Source organism: Trichomycterus rosablanca, chromosome 6 (assembly GCF_030014385.1).
Source record: "Trichomycterus rosablanca isolate fTriRos1 chromosome 6, fTriRos1.hap1, whole genome shotgun sequence".
NCBI classification, from domain to species: Eukaryota; Metazoa; Chordata; class Actinopteri; order Siluriformes; family Trichomycteridae; genus Trichomycterus; species Trichomycterus rosablanca.
Genome location: NC_085993.1, coordinates 47199846 through 47219679, shown reverse-complemented (window position 1 = coordinate 47219679; position 19834 = coordinate 47199846). Strand labels below are relative to the sequence as shown.

The 19834-nt window shown below is 41.0% G+C and overlaps 1 protein-coding gene across 1 annotated transcript in view; it reads right to left on the bottom strand.

Moving 5' to 3' along the window:
• brinp3a.2 (bone morphogenetic protein/retinoic acid inducible neural-specific 3a, tandem duplicate 2) overlaps positions 1 to 19616 on the bottom strand; it is a 73738-nt gene extending 54122 nt beyond the window's left edge. Inside the window, exon 1 of the mRNA XM_062997067.1 lies at positions 19372 to 19616. Coding sequence (XP_062853137.1) covers positions 19372 to 19568 — 197 coding nt within the window. The 5' untranslated portion in view covers positions 19569 to 19616. The remainder of the gene's footprint in view (positions 1 to 19371) is intronic.
• Positions 19617 to 19834: the final 218 nt, after the last annotated feature.

Below are 19834 nucleotides of genomic sequence, written 5' to 3'. Positions count from 1 at the left end.
TATTGATTTGTTATTATTATTATCATTATCATTATTATTGTTGTTTTGTTGTTGTTATTATTGTTATTGTTATTATTATTATTATTATTATTATTATTATTATTATTATTATTATTATTATTATTAGATCAAATATTCAGTATTTAAAAACTGTATTTTCACAGTGAAAGAAATAACTATCACAACTATCTATTGCTATGTCACTACTCGCATGTTAAATGTTTTGCATCCTCGGCTCTACCAATAGCTTTTACTCACCAGTTATGAAACTACCTGCTGTAACATTTGACTCTTATTGAAAACCCATGGCTTCTGGATGTTGACATTACTGCTGGCGTTTTTACATTTGCGTAAAACACTTTTCATCTCAGACTGAAGTTATTTTTCCTGATTTATGTAACGTCTCAGAAAGCATGATGTTGCATAAAAATGTATCGACCCAGCCTTTTATAAATGACCTTTTTAAAAGCCATTTAAAACTAAATTTTCCACTTATGTTATCCACCGATTGCAGCTATTTTTTATCTCCATCTGCACCTCGGTCTCTGTGGCAGCAGTTCACGGCAGTCGTTCGGTTCAGCAGGTAGTGCAGGTTGCATTGCATTTTCTCTAGGAAACAGCCCTTTACTCTAACCCCCCAAGGACAAAATGTTTTCTGAAAGAAAAAATAATACATATGTTGACCGGCCAGACATAGCCAACATGTATGTGTACTCGCCTGGCCAGCTGATAGCATCGCTGTGATTCAAACTCAGATCTCAGCAGTGGTGGGCTAAAATAATAGACTGCTGCACATTGGAAGTGACCTATGTTTGCTTTTCACTTTCAGTAAGTGTATTCGTGTAAATTTTTTAACCACTTTTTAAAAACTGTCTCTGGGTTATTTGTCATTTAAATCTGAAAGATCTACATTGGTATGTAAAAATAAAAACTATACACAAAATTTAATAAACAACAAAATACAGTTTGTATAAAGTCAAGGAGTCAAAATACTTTTAGCACTGTATACATTGATCAGCCATAACATTAAAACCACCTCTTTGTTTCTGCACTCACTGTCCATTTAATCAGCTTCACTTACCATATAGAAGCACTTTGTAGTTCTACAATTACTGACTGTAGTCCAACTATTTATCTACATACTGTTTTTACCTGCTTTCACCCTGTTATTCAATAGTCAGGACCCCACAGGACCACCACAGAGCAGGTATTATTTAGGTGGTGGATCATTCTCAGCACTGCACTGACATGGTGGTGGTGTGTTAGTGTGTGTTGTGCTGGTATGAGTGGATCAGACACAGCAGCACTGCTGAAGTTTTTAAATACTGTGTCCACTCACAGTCCACTCTATCAGACACTCCTACCTAGTTGGTCCACCTTGTAGATGTAAAGTCAGAGATGATCGCTCATCTATTGCTGCTGTTTGAGTTGGTCATCTTTTAGACCTTCATTAGTGGTCACAGGCGCGGGGCGCTGTTGGCTGGATGTTTTTGGTTGGTTGACTATTCTCAGTCCAGCAGTGACAGTCTGATCCACTCATACCAGCAGAACATACACTAACACACCACCACCTAAATAATACCTGCTCTGTGGTGGTCCTGTGGAGGTCCTGACCATTGAAAAACAGCATGAAAGGGGGATAACAAAGCATGCTGAGAAACAGATGGACTACAGTCAGTAATTGTAGTACTACAAAGTGCTTCTATATGGTAAGTGGAGCTAATAAAATGGAAAATGTGTGTAGAAACAAGGAGGTGGTTTTAATGGTATGGCTGATCAGTTTACATGCACCATTGAGCCAAAACATTATAAAGAGCCACAAATAGAAAAAAAAAAAAAAAAAAAAAAAAAAAAAATTAGAACAATAAGCAGACAAAATAAAAGCAAACCAATATCTGTACCCCTAAGAAGACAGGACAGGCGGAGTAAGTATCACAACACTTCACATGTCCGTCAAGAAAGAGAAAACAAACATCTTTAGCCTGACAGAACATAAGCATTTGCTGCATCCAGTGTACTTCTGAGAATGCAATTATGTAGGGTGGCCACACGCTCACCCTACATAATTGTTAAGCCTCCAGCAAAACAGAAAAGGAAAAAAGGCACACTGTAACTCCATTGCCTGGATGCCATCCACACCCAGGATGGACCTCTCAAGGCAGCCATACACCGATCAGGCATAACATTATGACCACCTTCCTAATATTGTGTTGGTCACCCTTTTGCTTGTCGAGGCATGGAGTCTGACACCTTTCTATCAGAACCAGCATTAACTTCTTCAGCAATTTGAGCTACAGTAGCTCGTCTGTTGGATCGGACCACACGGGCCAGCCTTCGCTCCCCACGTGCATCAATGAGTCTTGGCCACCCATGACCCTGTTACTGGTTTACCACTGTTCCTTCCTTGGACCACTTCTGATAGATACTGACCACTGCAGACCGGGAACACCCCACAAGAGCTGCAGTTTTGGAGATGCTCTGACCCAGTCGTCTAGCCATCACAATTCGGCCCTTGTCAAATTCGCTCAAATCCTCACACTTGTTCATTTTTCTGCTTCTGACACATCAAGTTTGAAGATTAAATATTCATTTGCTGCCTAATATATCCCACCTACTAACAGGTGCCGTGATGAAGAGATAAACAGTGTTATACACTTCACCTTTCAGTGGTGATAATGTTATGCCTGGTTGGAGTTATGCCATGACCCAACTCAGTGCAGCTCATATCCAGGATAGTTTGCTTGTAGTGGCAAAATTTAAAAGTAATAAAGCACCAGTTTCCGAGAAAAAAGATGAAAGGTGAAGTTGCGGAGAGCTGGCCATTATTCCAAAATGTAAAGGTCCTCCGTGGCTGCAGTAGATTAATGAGGTGCAGAGACTTACAATTAAAGAAACCGGCACCAGTCATCTGTGCCCTATGTCAGCGGTCCCCAACCTTTTTTGCACCACGGACTGGTTTCACATAAGATATAATTTCATGGACCGAGGGGGGCGGGAGGATTTAAAATGGGATAACTATAGAATGGAATATCAGTGTGAATCCTGAGCTTTTTTCACTGCAATAAAACGCTGCTCCCACCTAGTGGTGATTGGGGACAAAAACACCCGAAGAGTGTTGGAAATTGAATTGCTCTTGTAGCGATCTCTAATTATTTATTCTTTCTGTGTGGTCCAGTAATAAATGACCCACAGCACTGGTCCGTGGCCCAGTGGTTGGGGACCACTGTTCTACGCCACTTGCCGGCCAATAATAGCAGGTGGGCATGATACTGGAATTTGTGTTCCCTGCTGCCCAATATCACAGGTCGATCAATTACAGGTACATGTCAGAAGTCTTTATAGTAAAAAATGTAAATTGTACATGGACTTGACCTGGACTTGCTACTTTAAAACCTTAACTAAACAGAAACAGTTAGATACAAATTCAATTCTGCCAAAACGGAAAGAAAAATCTGTTTAACGTCATACTGTCTGATTCTTTAAATATAATTAAAATTTGTGTATCCTGCCCTGGGCGGCACGGTGGCTAAGTGGGTAGCACTGTTGCCTCACAGCAAGAAGTTCCTGGGTCCTTTCTGTGCGGAGTTTGCATGTTCTCCCTGTGTCTGCGTGGGTTTCCTCCGGGAGCTCGGGTTTCCTCCCACAGTCCAAAAACATGTAGTCAGGTTAATTGGAGACACTGAATTGCCCTATAGGTGAATGGGTGTATGTGTGTGTGTGTCTGCCCTGCGATGGACTGGCGCCCCGTCCAGGGTATTACTGTGTGCCCATTGAAAAGCTGGGCTAGGCACCAGTACACAACCCCCCCGCAACCCTGACGGTTAAGACAGTGAGTGAGTGAGTATCCTGTCTTTCACCCAATGAATTAGACCCACCACGACCCTGACCAGGGTAAAGAGGATTAATTGAATTCACACTGGTCTGTTGTGCATCAGGATGATTTGTTGTTCTGAAGTAAATAGAGAGAAGACAATCAGAGGTTCGAACAGTGTGCTGTAAAGGATGTAAAGAAGAATTCAAACTGGCATTGAGGGATTGGATCTCAGCGTTACTTAAGTAGATGAGACTTCTCAACTAGCACTACTGATCTGTAATTGTATTATCATCTACCCCATTCTGCTTCATCTGGCCACCTATCAAGCACGCACTGACTGCTCTAATATACACACAGATCAAGAAAATAATATGGCAATAATTTGACAGTCTTTGATGGATTGTTTGCATGCCAGCAAGCAAAAGCTCGCAGTGCAAGTTATACTGGTGCTTTACTGTGAAACCATTACATTTAAGTGCAGAAAGTGTTCATAAACAGCATCCGCTATTACCTGTAAATACATCTAGTGTCTCGTCACGGGCAGTATGAAGTTTGGCAGATTCCCCTATACCTTTGTGGCACAGGCACTGGAAGTGTGTATGTGTGTGTGTGTGTGTGTTGGAGGGGAGATTATTAAACAAACAAAACTCATATGGATCATATAAGCTTTACCTCTCTGTATAAGGCGGTTGTGTTCCAAATACCTCCAATATATGGTATTAAATGATATGCTATTAGATTTTAAGGGTATTGCATTGGATTTTGTGTGCTTGAGACGGAGCCCTCCAGCCTGCCAACCAAGCAGTGCCATCTTTGCTCAGCGCGCATCATGACACAGCTAGTTTGGTCATTTTAAACTTTAAATATTAAAATAATATAAAATTCTTTGTGTGTATACATTAAGTAAACCAGTCATACTCTTTGTCCTTTATTTAATTAGATCTGAAATTTATGTATTTATTAATTTATTTATTTATTAAGTTCATATTTTCTGTTTATGCATGTTTTAAGTTTATGTTAAATTAATAGATCTGAAATTTATTTGTTTGTTTGTTTATTTATTTCTTTATTTAGTATTTTATGTTTATGCATGTTTCCTTCATTTAATTAGATTTTGAAGTTGATCTTAAATTATTTATTTATTTATTAAGTTCATATTTTCTGTTTATGCATGTTTGAAGTTGATCTTAAATTATTTATTTATTAAGTTCATATTTTTCTGTTTATGCATGTTTTAAGTAGATTTTATTTTTTATATTTTTTATTTATTTATGTATTTATTTATTTATGTATTCATTTATTTATTAATTTACTAAGTTCATATTTTTCTGTTTATGCATGTTTTGAGTTGATTTTAATTTTTTTTAATTATTTATTATTTATTTATTTATTTATTTATTTATTTATTTATTTATTTATTTATTTATTTATTTGTTAACTTATTTATTTATTTTGTATGATATATTCATGCATTTACTGCTGCAGACCTTTCACTCTTGACCAAGGAGTGTCGCGATCATCACACGACCACATCTTTTCACCTGCACGAGGTGAGTTTATGTGTGGATCTGTTTCATTTACTGGGAGACACCCTCCGATCCCCATTATTTCCCGCCTCATTGTGCAGGCATCAGCCAGCAGAGGTCGCAATTGTAGCAGTTATGAGTAAACCCTGTTCAACCATTGTCCCGCTCCCTACAGACACACAGCCCATCGCGTGTCTATGTAAGCACCAGGCCAGCTTATAGAAGCTGAGATTCAAACTCGAGAGCTTGAGATCTGAGCAGTAATGGGATAGTGTATTTTGCCACTGTGCCACCCAAGCGCCCTTTTTTTTCTTGCTGGCCTTCATGTTTAGTATTAAAAAGCATGTAGATTCTGCTTTCTATATCTATTGTTTATTTAACCTGCATTCAAACTTTTTATTTTATTTTATTTTATTGCACTTAAAATAACCCTTAGATTGCCAGATTTCTGACAATGTGTTGCATCCACAACCCAGACTTTGCTGCACTGTATGCAGAGGTTCAGACAGCAATTTCTGATATAGGATTCAAAAGATGTTGACAGGTCTGACTTTAATGCAAGTGCACCAGAAACATCCTGCACAAACTGGGTATAACATCCTTTTTTAAAAGCTTCCTCACAGCAGAAAGTCAAATTACCATGAAGCACATGAGAGTTCTGATTTTACTACTGTGCACTGAGGATTCGACTATTCGGTACCCGTGACAGCAGGTAGAATAAAGTTCATACTTTTATAGTTAACACTGCTCTCATGCAGTTACAGCTTGTTGAATTGAGTTGCTTTATACTTTTAGATTCAGCTGACAGCCCTCCTACGTTCAGCATCGTCTCGCATGTCTGCTGTGCAAGTTTTCTCTGGACACTCTGATGTCCTCCCACCTACATATATCAGTATTATCCCTGGTTATAAGTAACTGAGAGAATGAGTGAGTCTGTGGTGCCCGGTAATGGACTGACAGACATTCTCTAAGGACCTACTGCAACACTAGAGATAAAAAAAATACTAAAGGTAGGTTGCTGAAGCCTATTCCACCTTTTCAATGGGCGCAAGGCATGCAGTAACAGGGCAGACACACATACACACACACACACACACACACACACACACACACATTCACCTATAGGGCAATTCAGTGTCTCCAATTAACCTGACTGCATGTTTTTGGACCAGAGCCCCGGGGGAAAGCCATGCAGACATGGGGAGAACATGCAAACTCCACACAAAAAGTACCCAGACACCCCGACAGTGCTACCCACAAGCCACCGTGCCGCCCCGTTGATCATTCTCACTGTATAACTCATCCCCACTGTGCCGGGACATCATCGCTCACTGAGTTAATACCAGACTCATAATAATAATAATACATTTTATTTATATAGCGCTTTTCAAGATACTCAAAGACTCATGGAACATGATCTGTCACTCTGTTTATTTCATTGCACATCTGGACATTTAATGGCAAGACACTTTTGTAATTTTTTATTTATTTATTTTTTATTATATTACATATTGCATATATACTGTATTTATTTCTAACAACATTGTACTGCAATGCTTACTTATTATTTCTTATGCACCTTTAGCCTATTTAATTAATAGTTTTTAACTGAGTCTTTTATTTACTTAATACTTTTTTCTATTGTACCTTGAGCTGTTGTAATACTTGACTTTCCCTCTGAGATTATTAAAGTGATCTATCTATCTATCTATCTATCTATCTATCTATCTATCCATCTATCCATCCATCCATCCATCCATCCATCCATCCATCCATCCATCCATCCATCCATCCATCCATCCATCCATCCATCCATCCATCCATCCATCCATCCATCCATCCATCTAACCTACCTACCTACCTACCTACCTACCTACCTACCTACCTACCTACCTACCTACCTACCTACCTACCTACCTACCTACCTACCTACCTATCTATCTATCTATCTATCTATCTATCTATCTATCTATCTATCTATCTATCTATCTATCTATCTATCTATCTATCTATCTATCTATCTATCTATCTATCTATCTATCTATCTATCTATCTATCTATCTATTAGTGAGGAAACATCTAGAACCCGACAGCTGTAACCCTAATGCTGTTTTACATATAGCACCCATGTGTAGCATAAGCAATACAAAATGTCATTTTCAATTTGATGCTTAAGTAAACATGAATGGTTTTGGCAGTGTATGACATGAGTCTCCCGGACATGACATTGCGTCTAAAAATTCGGCACAGAGCTTAATTTTAAAGGGCACCATGTGCAACGCTCAACTAAATACACTGGAAAAGACTGTACAAACTGATAAAAACTAAACAAAATCTTATCTAACAATAATAATGCAGACAAGAACTGGCTGTGGAGCAGATTATCATTAGAAAGGCAAATATTATATACACTCTATGACCAAAAGTATGTGGACACCGGACTATGAGCTTTCAAGCATTCATTCACTATCTGTTTTATCACTGAGCACCTGACCATGAGCATGATACACCTGACCATGAGTATGATACACCTGACCATGAGCATGATACACCTGACCATGAGCATGATACACCTGACCATGCGCACCTGACCATAAGCACCTGACCATGAGCATGATACACCTGACCATAAGCACCTGACCATGAGCACCTGACCATGAGCATGATACACCTGACCATGAGCACCTGACCATGAGCATGATACACCTGACCATGAGCAAGATACACCTGACCATGAGCAAGATACACCTGACTATGAGCACCTGACCATGAGCATGATACACCTGACCATGAGCACCTTACCGTGAGCATGATAAACCTGACCATGAGCATGATACACCTGACCATGAGCAAGATACACCTGACCATGAGCACCTGACCATGAGCATGATACACCTGACCATAAGCACCTGACCATGAGCATGATACACCTGACCATGAGCAAGAAACATCTGACTATGAGCACCTGACCATGAGCATGATAAACCGGACCATGAGCATGATACACCTGACCATGAGCACCTTACCGTGAGCATGATAAACCTGACCATGAGCATGATACACCTAAACCATGAGCACCTGACCATGAGCAAGATAAACCGAACCATGAGCATGATACACCTGACTATAAGCACCTGGCCATGAGCATGATAAACCGGACCATGAGCATGATACACCAGACCATGAGCATGATACACCTGACCATGAGCACCTGACCATGAGCATGATACACCGAACCATGAGCATGATACACCTGACCATGAACATAATACACCTGACCATGAGCACCTGACCATGAGCGTGATACACCTGACCATGAGCATGATACACCTGACCATGAGCACCTGACCATGAGCATGATACACCTGTCCATGAGCATGATACACCTGACCATGAACATAATACACCCGACCATGAGCTCCTGACCATGAGCATGATACACCTGTCCATGAGCATGATACACCTGACCATGAGCATGATACACCTGTCCATGAGCATGATACACCTGACCATGAACATAATACACCTGACCATGAGCATGATACACCTGACCATGAACATAATACACCCGACCATGAGCACCTGACCATGAGCATGATACACCTGACCATGATACACCTGACCATGAACATAATACACCTGACCATGAGCATGATACACCTGACCATGAGCATGATACACCTGACCATGATACACCTGACCATGAACATAATACACCTGACCATGAGCATGATACACCTGACCATGAGCATGATACACCTGACCATGAGCATGATACACCTGTCCATGAGCATGATACACCTGACCATGATACACCTGACCATGAACATAATACACCTGACCATGAGCATGATACACCTGACCATGATACACCTGACCATGATACACCTGACCATGAACATAATACACCTGACCATGAGCATGATACACCTGACCATGATACACCTGACCATGAGCAAGATACACCTGACCATGAGCATGATACACCTGACCATGATACACCTGACCATGAGCATGATACACCTGACCATGAGCATGATACACCTGTCCATGAGCATGATACACCTGACCATGAGCATGATACACCTGACCATGAGCACCTGACCATGAGCATGATACACCTGACCATGAGCATGATACACCTGTCCATGAGCATGATACACCTGACCATGAACATAATACACCTGACCATGAGCACCTGACCATGAGCATGATACACCTGTCCATGAGCATGATACACCTGACCATGAGCATGATACACCTGACCATGAACATAATACACCCGACCATGAGCACCTGACCATGAGCATGATACACCTGTCCATGAGCATGATACACCCGACCAGCTAAACTGTCCCTGTAATGAGCACAAGGTCCCACAGGCACACTCTAAAACCTTATGAATGCTGTTAAAGCCACAAATTAGGAGAACTCCATATGAATGCTAAATGTTCCTACAGTGTATATTGAGATCGTCACCAGCTAATCCTTATTCTTTTGTTCTGGATGCTAATATTTGTCCTCAGCCAGAGAGTCAGTGTAACCTTTCGTGTGAAACAACCTCCCTGCTAACAGCTGCCTCTGGAGATTCCTGATAATGCAGCGTAATAAGTATTAAGAACCCACTAATCACTTAGACACATATTAAGACGATTAATCTCGTAAAGTACAGAATGAAATACTTCTGTACAGCAATTTCCAGCTTAGCAAGAGGAAAAAAAACTGTTAATGGTGAACCAATCACAGCGGTCGTAACGTCGGTCCCACAAATCCATAGACGTCAACTGAAGCAGCTGTGAGCGAGGACTGTTCAATATTTGGCTGTGTGACGAGGGATATGATTTATGATCCGTTGCTGCTAATTTAAGTGCCAGGGTATATGCTCACGTCCTAACAAATCATCCCTTTTACCCAGCGCACGTCAACACATTTACGTTCACTTAGCAGAATGTCAATTTAGCTGCAGAGCTCTGATCTGACTGATGAATCAGTGTGAAAACACAGCACCAAAGGTGATCAGTTAACTAAACAAGAGCAATAACATGAACTGTTGGTGTGATAATTACCATTATGAGATCAGACAGGATGAAATAAATGTTTAATTAGTTATATAGTTACTCCTAAATGTAAAAGACTTTTTATGACCTCTTTAATGGGCTTATGTGCAATTTACAGTTAAGCACCTGTAATGTTCTTTAATGTTGTTTAGTCATTATGATGATCAGGTACTGTAGGTACAGCATAGCAGTGTAGTCCTAGGAATAGTCCTTCTGTGCTTCATGTGTCTGCATCTATGGACACTCTGGGTGTAACGGTTCTCATGGATCAGATCATTTCATGGTTTTTAAACCATTCATGTGTACGTTTAAGATGCAACTCATGAGAGCAGTTGCTGTAATGCACCAGTGGGGGGAATATAAATAAATAAATTCATTAATTAATGTAAATACAATAATTTAATAATAATAATAATAATAACAGCAATAATAATAATAATAATAATAATAATAATTATTATTATTATTATTATTATTATTATTATTATTATTATTATTATTATTATTACTGATTTATTTTTATTATTATTTTTACAATACTTTAAAAACATTAAGGTAACTTAAAGCATACAACTTTTGCCCATGGTAATAAATGCAAACAACATTCAAAATGTTTAATGTTTAAATAAAATAATATAAAAAAAATACTCAATACTCTGTTATTCAGTCAAGTCGTTGTCGTGTCCCAGTTTCGTCCCCGATGCGCTACAGTGGCGCCGCTTTAAATGTGTGGCCATGCTTGACGTATTGCCGTGGTCATATGGCTTTCTCATGCCACAGTGCCCGCATACTGTAACGGTTTAGTCCACCACCCTTCCTCCCGCATCAGTATATTACAGGAAAGCCAAAATGCTCCCAAGAGCTTCCTGTCCTCTAGCAGCCATGACTGTCACTGACATCTTTTCACTCTGCATCAAGAATTCTTTACTTTAACTAAATAATAATTTCATGACTTTAACTAAGATTTTATATATATATAAATATTTTCTAAAATTTGAATTATTGAAACATGGTTACATTTGGCAATTAAAAAAAAAAGTAATTGACCACTTAGCTCATCAATCAGTTAACCAAAATGAATAGACAAAGGGGTTCAAAGTCACCAGCCACACCCATAATCGATTACTGCCAGACCTGTTTAATTTAAACACCACTTAAATAAAATCTATCTGCCAATGTAAAGCAGCTAGAATGTCTCAAAATGTAGCATGTGATGCCACGATTTAAAGAGTCAAAAACAGATGTGAAATCTATTAGTCTGGAAAGGATTGCAATCCACCATAAGAATATCATATTAACGGGCAACACATGATGGATGCAGTGTGACACTCTGGGGCTGTATTGCTTTCAAAGGACCTAAACGACTTTTTGAAATTTGAATTCTGCTCTCTACAAGAAAATCCTGAATGAGAAAGTCTACCCATCAGACCAAGACCTTAAACAGGCAGCTCATGCTTGAAAATACACCCATGTTGACAAAATCTATCCATAGCAAAAGGTTCATCCAGATTACCACAAGCATCTGATTGTAGTTGTTACTGCCGATGATGGCGCAAACAGTTATTAGGTTTAGGTGGGCAATTATCTTTCTCATGGGTAATATATGATATATAAGAGATATGGTTGATATACACTATATTGCCAAAGGTATATACTCACCCATCCAATCATTGAACTCAGGTGTTCCAATCACTTCCATGGCCACAGGTGTTTAAAACCAAGCACCTAGGCATGCAGACTGCTTCTACAAACATTAGCGAAGGAATGGGTCACTCTCAGGAGTGCAGTGAATTCCAGCGTGGTACCGTGATAGGATGCCACCTGTGCAACAAGTCCAGTCGTGAAATTTCCTCGCTACTAAATATTCCACAGTCAACTGTCAGTGGTATTATAACAAAGTGGAAGCGATTGGGAACGACAGCAACTCAGCCATGAAGTGGTAGAGGCCACGTAAAATGACAGAGCGGGGTCAGCGGATGCTGAGTCAATCGCTACAGACCTCCAAGCTTCATGTGGCCTTCAGATTAGCTCAAGAACATTGTGTAGAGCTTCATGGAATGGGTTTTCATGGCTGAGCAGCTGCATCCAAGCCTTACATCACTGAGCACAATGCAAAGCGTCGGATGCAGTGGTGTAAAGCACGCCGCGACTGGACTCTAGAACAGTGGAGACGTGTTCTCTGGAGTGACGAATCAGCTTCTACGTCTGGCAATCCGATGGACGAGTCTGGGGTTGGCGGTTGCCAGGAGATCGATACTTGTCTGACTGCATTGTGCCGAGTGTAAAGTTTGGTGGAGGGGGGATTATGGTGTGGGGTTGTTTTTCAGGAGTTGGGCTCGGCCCCTTAGTTCCAGTGAAAGGAACTCTTAATGCTTCAGCATACCAAGAGATTTTGGACAATGTCATGCTTTCAACTTTGTGGGAACAGTTTGGGGATGGCCCCTTCCTGTTCCAACATGACTGCACACCAGTGTACAAAGCAAAGTCCATAAAGACGTGGATGAGCGAGTTTGGTGTGGAAGAACTTGACTGGCCTGCACAATCCGATAGAACACCTTTGGGATGAATTAGAGCGGAGACTGTGAGCCAGGCCTTCTCGTCCAGCATCAGTGTCTGACCTCACAAATGCGCTTCTGGAAGAATGGTAAAAAATTCCCATGAACACACTCCTAAACCTTGTGGAAAGCCTTCCCAGGGGAGTTGAAGCTGTTATAGCCGACATCATGTTAAACCCTATGGATTAAGAATTGGACATCACTCAAGTTCATATGCATGTGAAGGCAGACGAGCGAATACTTTTGGCAATATAGTGTATGTAGTAATTTCACCTACCTTTATCTTATATTAAAATTAGCTGAAAGACCTGAAACATTTAAATCTGAGAAATCAGTTGGGGGCAAATACTTTTTCCGCAGCACTGCATTTCTGGTTGCAGAACAGAGATTACTGTGTTTCAGAAGAGTCCAACTATCTGTCTGCTTCAAACAAACAAAACAACCATGGAGAGGAGGCTGAAATTACAGGACTTGGTATAAGAATTGTCCAATGCATTGTTAAAACCTGGACGGATAGTGTTGAACCATCCACATCAGAGAAGACATGTGGTTCAGAAAATAAGTTCTTGAATGAGCGTGATTGAAGATCACTTAACTGCTTGGTAAAGTGTTATCATTAGGAATCAACAGCAGAGAACTCACGGCAGTGTATAATAGAGAAAATCAGAGCATTTCTACATGCATAATGTGGGGACGACGCACAGTACTGAGACTGAAGAACTGTGTGACCTTAAAAAGAAAGAAAATAAGCGAGTTAAATTTGCAGGGGAGCATTAGGGTGGAATTTGGAGCGATAGGAAATAGCCATGTGGTCTGATGAGTCCAAATTCATCCTATTTCAGAGCAATAGGCATGTCAGAATAAGAAAGTAAGCACATAAAGTGATGCACCCGTAATGCACAGTGCCCATTGTACACACATCTGCTTTAATTGGTCGGGTCTATGCTCGGCAGCTTTATGTGCCAGTAAAAGGAAGTCAGCTGACTACCTGAATACAATGAATGACCAGGTTATTCTAAAATTGGATTTTTACTCTCCCGATGCCATGAGCAGAGTCCAGGATAACAACGCCAACATTCATCTGGCTCAAACTGTAAGAGTGTTTAGGGGGGCATGAGGAAGTTTCACACATGAATTGACCACCACAGAGCCCTGACCTTAAGTCTTTGGGGTGTGTTGAAGAATACTTTCGACAGTGGTTTGAGTCTCTTCTGTTTGATGCAGAATCTCTGCCAAAAATTAATGCTAGTCTGAAAGGAAATAAATGTTGTGATGTCGCATTAGGCTGTCAAAACACTGCCAGGGTTAATGCACGCTGTAATCAAAGCTGAAGGTGGTTTAATGAAATATTAGAGTCTGTCACTTTTTTTTGGCTAACCAGAGTGTATATACACTGATCAGCCATAACATTAAAACCACCTCCTTGTTTCTACACTCACTGTCCATTTTATCAGCTCCACTTACCATATAGAAGCACTTTGTAGTTCTACAATTACTGACTGTAGTCCATCTGTTTCTCTGCATGCTTTCTTTAAATGAATATTACTGCAAGTTTACCATCATTCTACACTTATTTGCTCATATTGATTAACTGAAAACATGTTTTTTAGATATCCATCCCTGATTTGCTTTGAATTAAACCATTGGTTGCCATTGCTGCGCTGAAAAACTCCCCAGTTTTTTGTGTCCCTGCTGCCAAGAAGCACCCCCATAGCTTGATGTTACCACCATTACATCAGCCATGTGACATGCAGTGCCTGTTTTACACCAGACACAGTGCTTGAAGTTCTGCACCAATAAAAGGGCTTACATGGGCTGTCAGATGTCTTTTACTCAATGGTTGCTGCATCTTGCCAGGAAGGCTTAATTTATAGAGTGCTGCAGAGATGCTTGTCAATCCAGGAGACTCTTACCTCTGTACATGACTCATTTTCTATATGGTGACCATTGAGTTCTTTTCTACCTCTGTGACCAAGGCACTTCTTGTCCAGATGCCTACTGTAAGAAGCTTCAAGGTTGTACCAAGCTTATTTAATTTCAAATGTATTGTGGCCACTGAGTTGTTGGGAAAAACCCAAAGCCTTTGATATTATTTTTATTCTTGCCTTGATCTTTGCCGAGCTGCAGATAGAGGAGATCCACAGACTCCTTAGACTTCATGGCATTTTTTGTCCTGGCAATGCAGTGTTAATTAAGAGCCCTTCAAGACCAGAGTGTGGTCCATTCAATTCGAACTGCAACACATGGACTCCAATTAGGTTTTGGACATATCTCAAAGATAATTAAAGTGAAAAAAATGTGCATGACCATAATTTGTAGTGTCTCAGAAAAGGGTCTGAATACTGCTGTGAAATTCTTCATCACTGTCCTCACTTCATCATAGTGGGTGATTAAGCGTATAATAATTATATGTCAATTATATCTATCAGAATTAAATCCTCAACACTGTGCTGTGCTAGTATTTGGAAGGTCACTGGTTCCAGAACCACCACCGCAAAGTTCCTACTGTTTGGCACTCAACCCTTGATTGTTTTCTGTCACAATTGTAGGTTGTATTAGGGCAGTCAGGTGGCAAAGGGTTAAAACATAAAACGCACATTAAACTTGCAAGTTCGAATCTCAGCCCTGCTACCAGCAGGCCAGGAGCCGGGTAGGGTTTGCTGGAGGGGATTCCTCATAGCTGCTGCAATTAAGACCTTCGCTTGCTGGTCCATGGCGCCTGCACAGAGACGGGGATAATGGAGATCGGTGCGTGCCTCTCTGTGCACAATACAGATCTCCATATGAACCCGCCTTGAGCAGGTGACAAGTAGCGGTCCGCTACTGCACACGTGTCGGAGGGGGCATTTGAAGGTCATGGAAGAAAAACGAAATGCAATCGTTTGACTGGATATGACTAGTTGTTAGTAACTATGGCTAAAATATCACTAAAACATAATGAGAATATATCTACACTACGTATATGCCGGCAACAAGGTAAGAACCTCACACTTATTGAGTCCTTACATGGGCTCTGGAAAGCCAACAAAGGAGCATCCTAGAGGTAAACCAGATCATGAAAAATCAATAATGAGTGACAAAGGAAAACTGAAGAGAGAGGGAACTATATACACCGACTGATAATGGGACACATGAGGAACTGATAAAGAAGGTGAACAAAAGGACGAATCAGAAAGAAGATTAGGTGACTGTGGAGGGTGAGCAGTGTAAACAAAAAATATGGAGTCTATGTGCTTGGCAACAGGGAGGGACTGAAATAGTTACATAATTCAATATTACAACTGAAATGTGCAATCAGAAACAAAGAGATATTATTATATATACCAATCAGCCATAACATTAAAACCACCTCCTTGTTTCTACACTCACTGTTCATTTTATAAGCTCCACTTACCATATAGAAGCACTTTGTAGTTCTACAATTACTGACTGTAGTCCATCTGTTACTCTGCATGCTTTGTTAGCCCTCTTTCACCCTGTTCTTCAATGGTCTGGACCCCCACAGGAGCACCACAGAGCAGGTATTATTTAGGTAATGGATCATTCTTAGCACTGCAGTGACACTGACATGGTGGTGGTGTGTTAGTGTGTGTTGTGCTGGTATGAGTGGATCAGACACAGCAGCGCTGCTGGAGTTTTTAAATACCGTGTCCACTCACTGTCCACTCTATTAGACACTCCTACCTAGTTGGTCCACCTTGTAGATGTAAAGTCAGAGACAATCAGTCATCTATTGCTGCTGTTTGAGTTGGTCATCTTATAGACCTTCATTTTTATCCACTCATACCAGCACAACACACACTAACACACCACTACCATGTCAGTGTCACTGCAGTGCTGAGAATGATCCACCACCTAAATAATACCTGCTCTGTGGTGGTCCTGTGGGGGTCCTGGCCAGTGAAGAACAGGGTGAAAGCAGGCTAAAAAAACTACATGCAGAGGAACAGATGGACTACAGTCAGTAATTGTAGAACTACAAAGTACTCCTATATAGTAAGTGGAGCTGATAAAATGGACTGTGGCTGATCGGTGTATATATACAGTATATATATATACTGTATATTTATATATATATATATATACAGTGTATCACAAAAGTGAGTACACCCCTCACATTTCTGCAGATATTTAAGTATATCTTTTCATGGGACAACACTGACAAAATGACACTTTGACACAATGAAAAGTAGTCTGTGTGCAGCTTATATAACAGTGTCAATTTATTCTTCCCTCAAAATAACTCAATATACAGCCATTAATGTCTAAACCACCGGCAACAAAAGTGAGTACACCCCTTAGTGAAAGTTCCTGAAGTGTCAATATTTTGTGTGGCCACCATTATTTCCCAGAACTGCCTTAACTCTCCTGGGCATGGAGTTTACCAGAGCTTCACAGGTTGCCACTGGAATGCTTTTCCACTCCTCCATGACGACATCACGGAGCTGGCGGATATTCGAGACTTTGCGCTCCTCCACCTTTCGCTTGAGGATGCCCCAAAGATGTTCTATTTGGTTTAGGTCTGGAGACATGCTTGGCCAGTCCATCACCTTTACCCTCAGCCTCTTCAATAAAGCAGTGGTCGTCTTAGAGGTGTGTTTGGGGTCATTATCATGCTGGAACACTGCCCTGCGACTCAGTTTCCGGAGGGAGGGGATCATGCTCTGCTTCAGTATTTCACAGTACATATTGGAGTTCATGTGTCCCTCAATGAAATGTAACTCCCCAACACCTGCTGCACTCATGCAGCCCCAGACCATGGCATTCCCACCACCATGCTTGACTGTAGGCATGACACACTTATCTTTGTACTCCTCACCTGATTTCCGCCACACATGCTTGAGACCATCTGATCCAAACAAATTAATCTTGGTCTCATCAGACCATAGGACATGGTTCCAGTAATCCATGTCCTTTGTTGACATGTCTTCAGCAAACTGTTTGCGGGCTTTCTTGTGTAGAGACTTCAGAAGAGGCTTCCTTCTGGGGTGACAGCCATGCAGACCAATTTGATGTAGTGTGCAGCGTATGGTCTGAGCACTGACAGGCTGACCCCCCACCTTTTAAATCTCTGCAGCAATGCTGACAGCACTCCTGCGCCTATCTTTCAAAGACAGCAGTTGGATGTGACGCTGAGCACGTGCACTCAGCTTCTTTGGACGACCAACGCGAGGTCTGTTCTGAGTAGACCCTGCTCTTTTAAAACGCTGGATAATCTTGGCCACTGTGCTGCAGCTCAGTTTCAGGGTGTTGGCAATCTTCTTGTAGCCTTGGCCATCTTCATGTAGCGCAACAATTCGTCTTTTAAGATCCTCAGAGAGTTCTTTGCCATGAGGTGCCATGTTGGAACTTTCAGTGACCAGTATGAGAGAGTGTGAGAGCTGTACTACTAAATTGAACACACCTGCTCCCTATGCACACCTGAGACCTAGTAACACTAACGAGTCACATGACATTTTGGAGGGAAAATGACAAGCAGTGCTCAATTTGGACATTTAGGGGTGTAGTCTCTTAGGGGTGTACTCACTTTTGTTGCCGGTGGTTTAGACATTAATGGCTGTATATTGAGTTATTTTGAGGGAAGAATAAATTTACACTGTAATATAAGCTGCACACAGACTACTTTTCATTGTGTCAAAGTGTCATTTTGTCAGTGTTGTCCCATGAAAAGATATACTTAAATATCTGCAGAAATGTGAGGGGTGTACTCACTTTTGTGATACACTGTATATATATCGAGAGAGAGAGAGAAATATATATACTTCAGCTCTATCACTTCTCCAGTGCTCATGCTATGATATTCTATATTAAATATTGATTTGTCATTTTACCATACACACATCTGAAATGTATCCATACTTGTGCACAGAGATCCCATGATGCCCTTTTCTGAAGACTGTTATATCTGATGAATCTTTTCCAGATAATTGATCAGCTCTACACACTCATATTATAATTAAGAGGTTTATTGAAAAGTTGCAAAGAAATCAGCTCTCCCCAGGCTCTCAGGCTGCAGCGTTCTGAGTCTTCACCCCTAGCAGGAAGTTGAAGCACAGACCCCGTACTGTGCATGCAAAAAGTTTTTATACCCCTTGCCAAAACCTTCTGCTCGCAAAGTGACACGTACCCCTAGTCACCAACCGGTCCTAACTGTTTTTTTTTCTTCTGGCTTTTAGCTGGTTTATGGTTTTACCAAATTTTTAGGGGTGGGTGTGTGTGTGCAGCTGGGCGCAGCAGTTACGGAGAGCAGGATGTGCCTAAGGCTGAGGAATTTACCGCTCTCACACCCCTTTATATGGGGTTGTTCTGTACCACGAGTTATTTACCACAAATTGTATTAGGCACAAGACCCGAAATCATTCGTGCACACTCGTGCAAAAAAATAATAATGATTTATAACTGGTATATTCCAGCCTCACCTGTAGATCTTGTAGCGGGTGGAAAAGCCCTGGCGATTCTTCTCCACGAAATCGGTGTACTCCTGGGAGTGGTGAAATGGGCCCTTGCCAGAAAGAAGCCAGTCCAGGGGCCCAGCGGGGCCTTCGTCACTTAGACTGGCACAAGCTGCCAGCCAGCAGTGAATGCTGAGAGACAGCAAGAGCTCCCATATAGCCATGAGAGAGGATTCAACAGCTCCACAGCTCAGCACTGAGTATCAGCATGGTCTCTCATCTCCGACAGAGAATGTACACCTGTACACATGCACGCACACACACACACACACACACACAGAAGCAATTAGTTAACAATTCTCTTGCATCCCTAAGGCCATGAAAACACACTTGAACACCAAAACGCCCTTGTGAGGAAGAAGAAATCGTTCATCAGTTTTCTTTAATTGTCTTAAAGTTAGCAGCAGAATGATTAATTCCAAATGTTCTC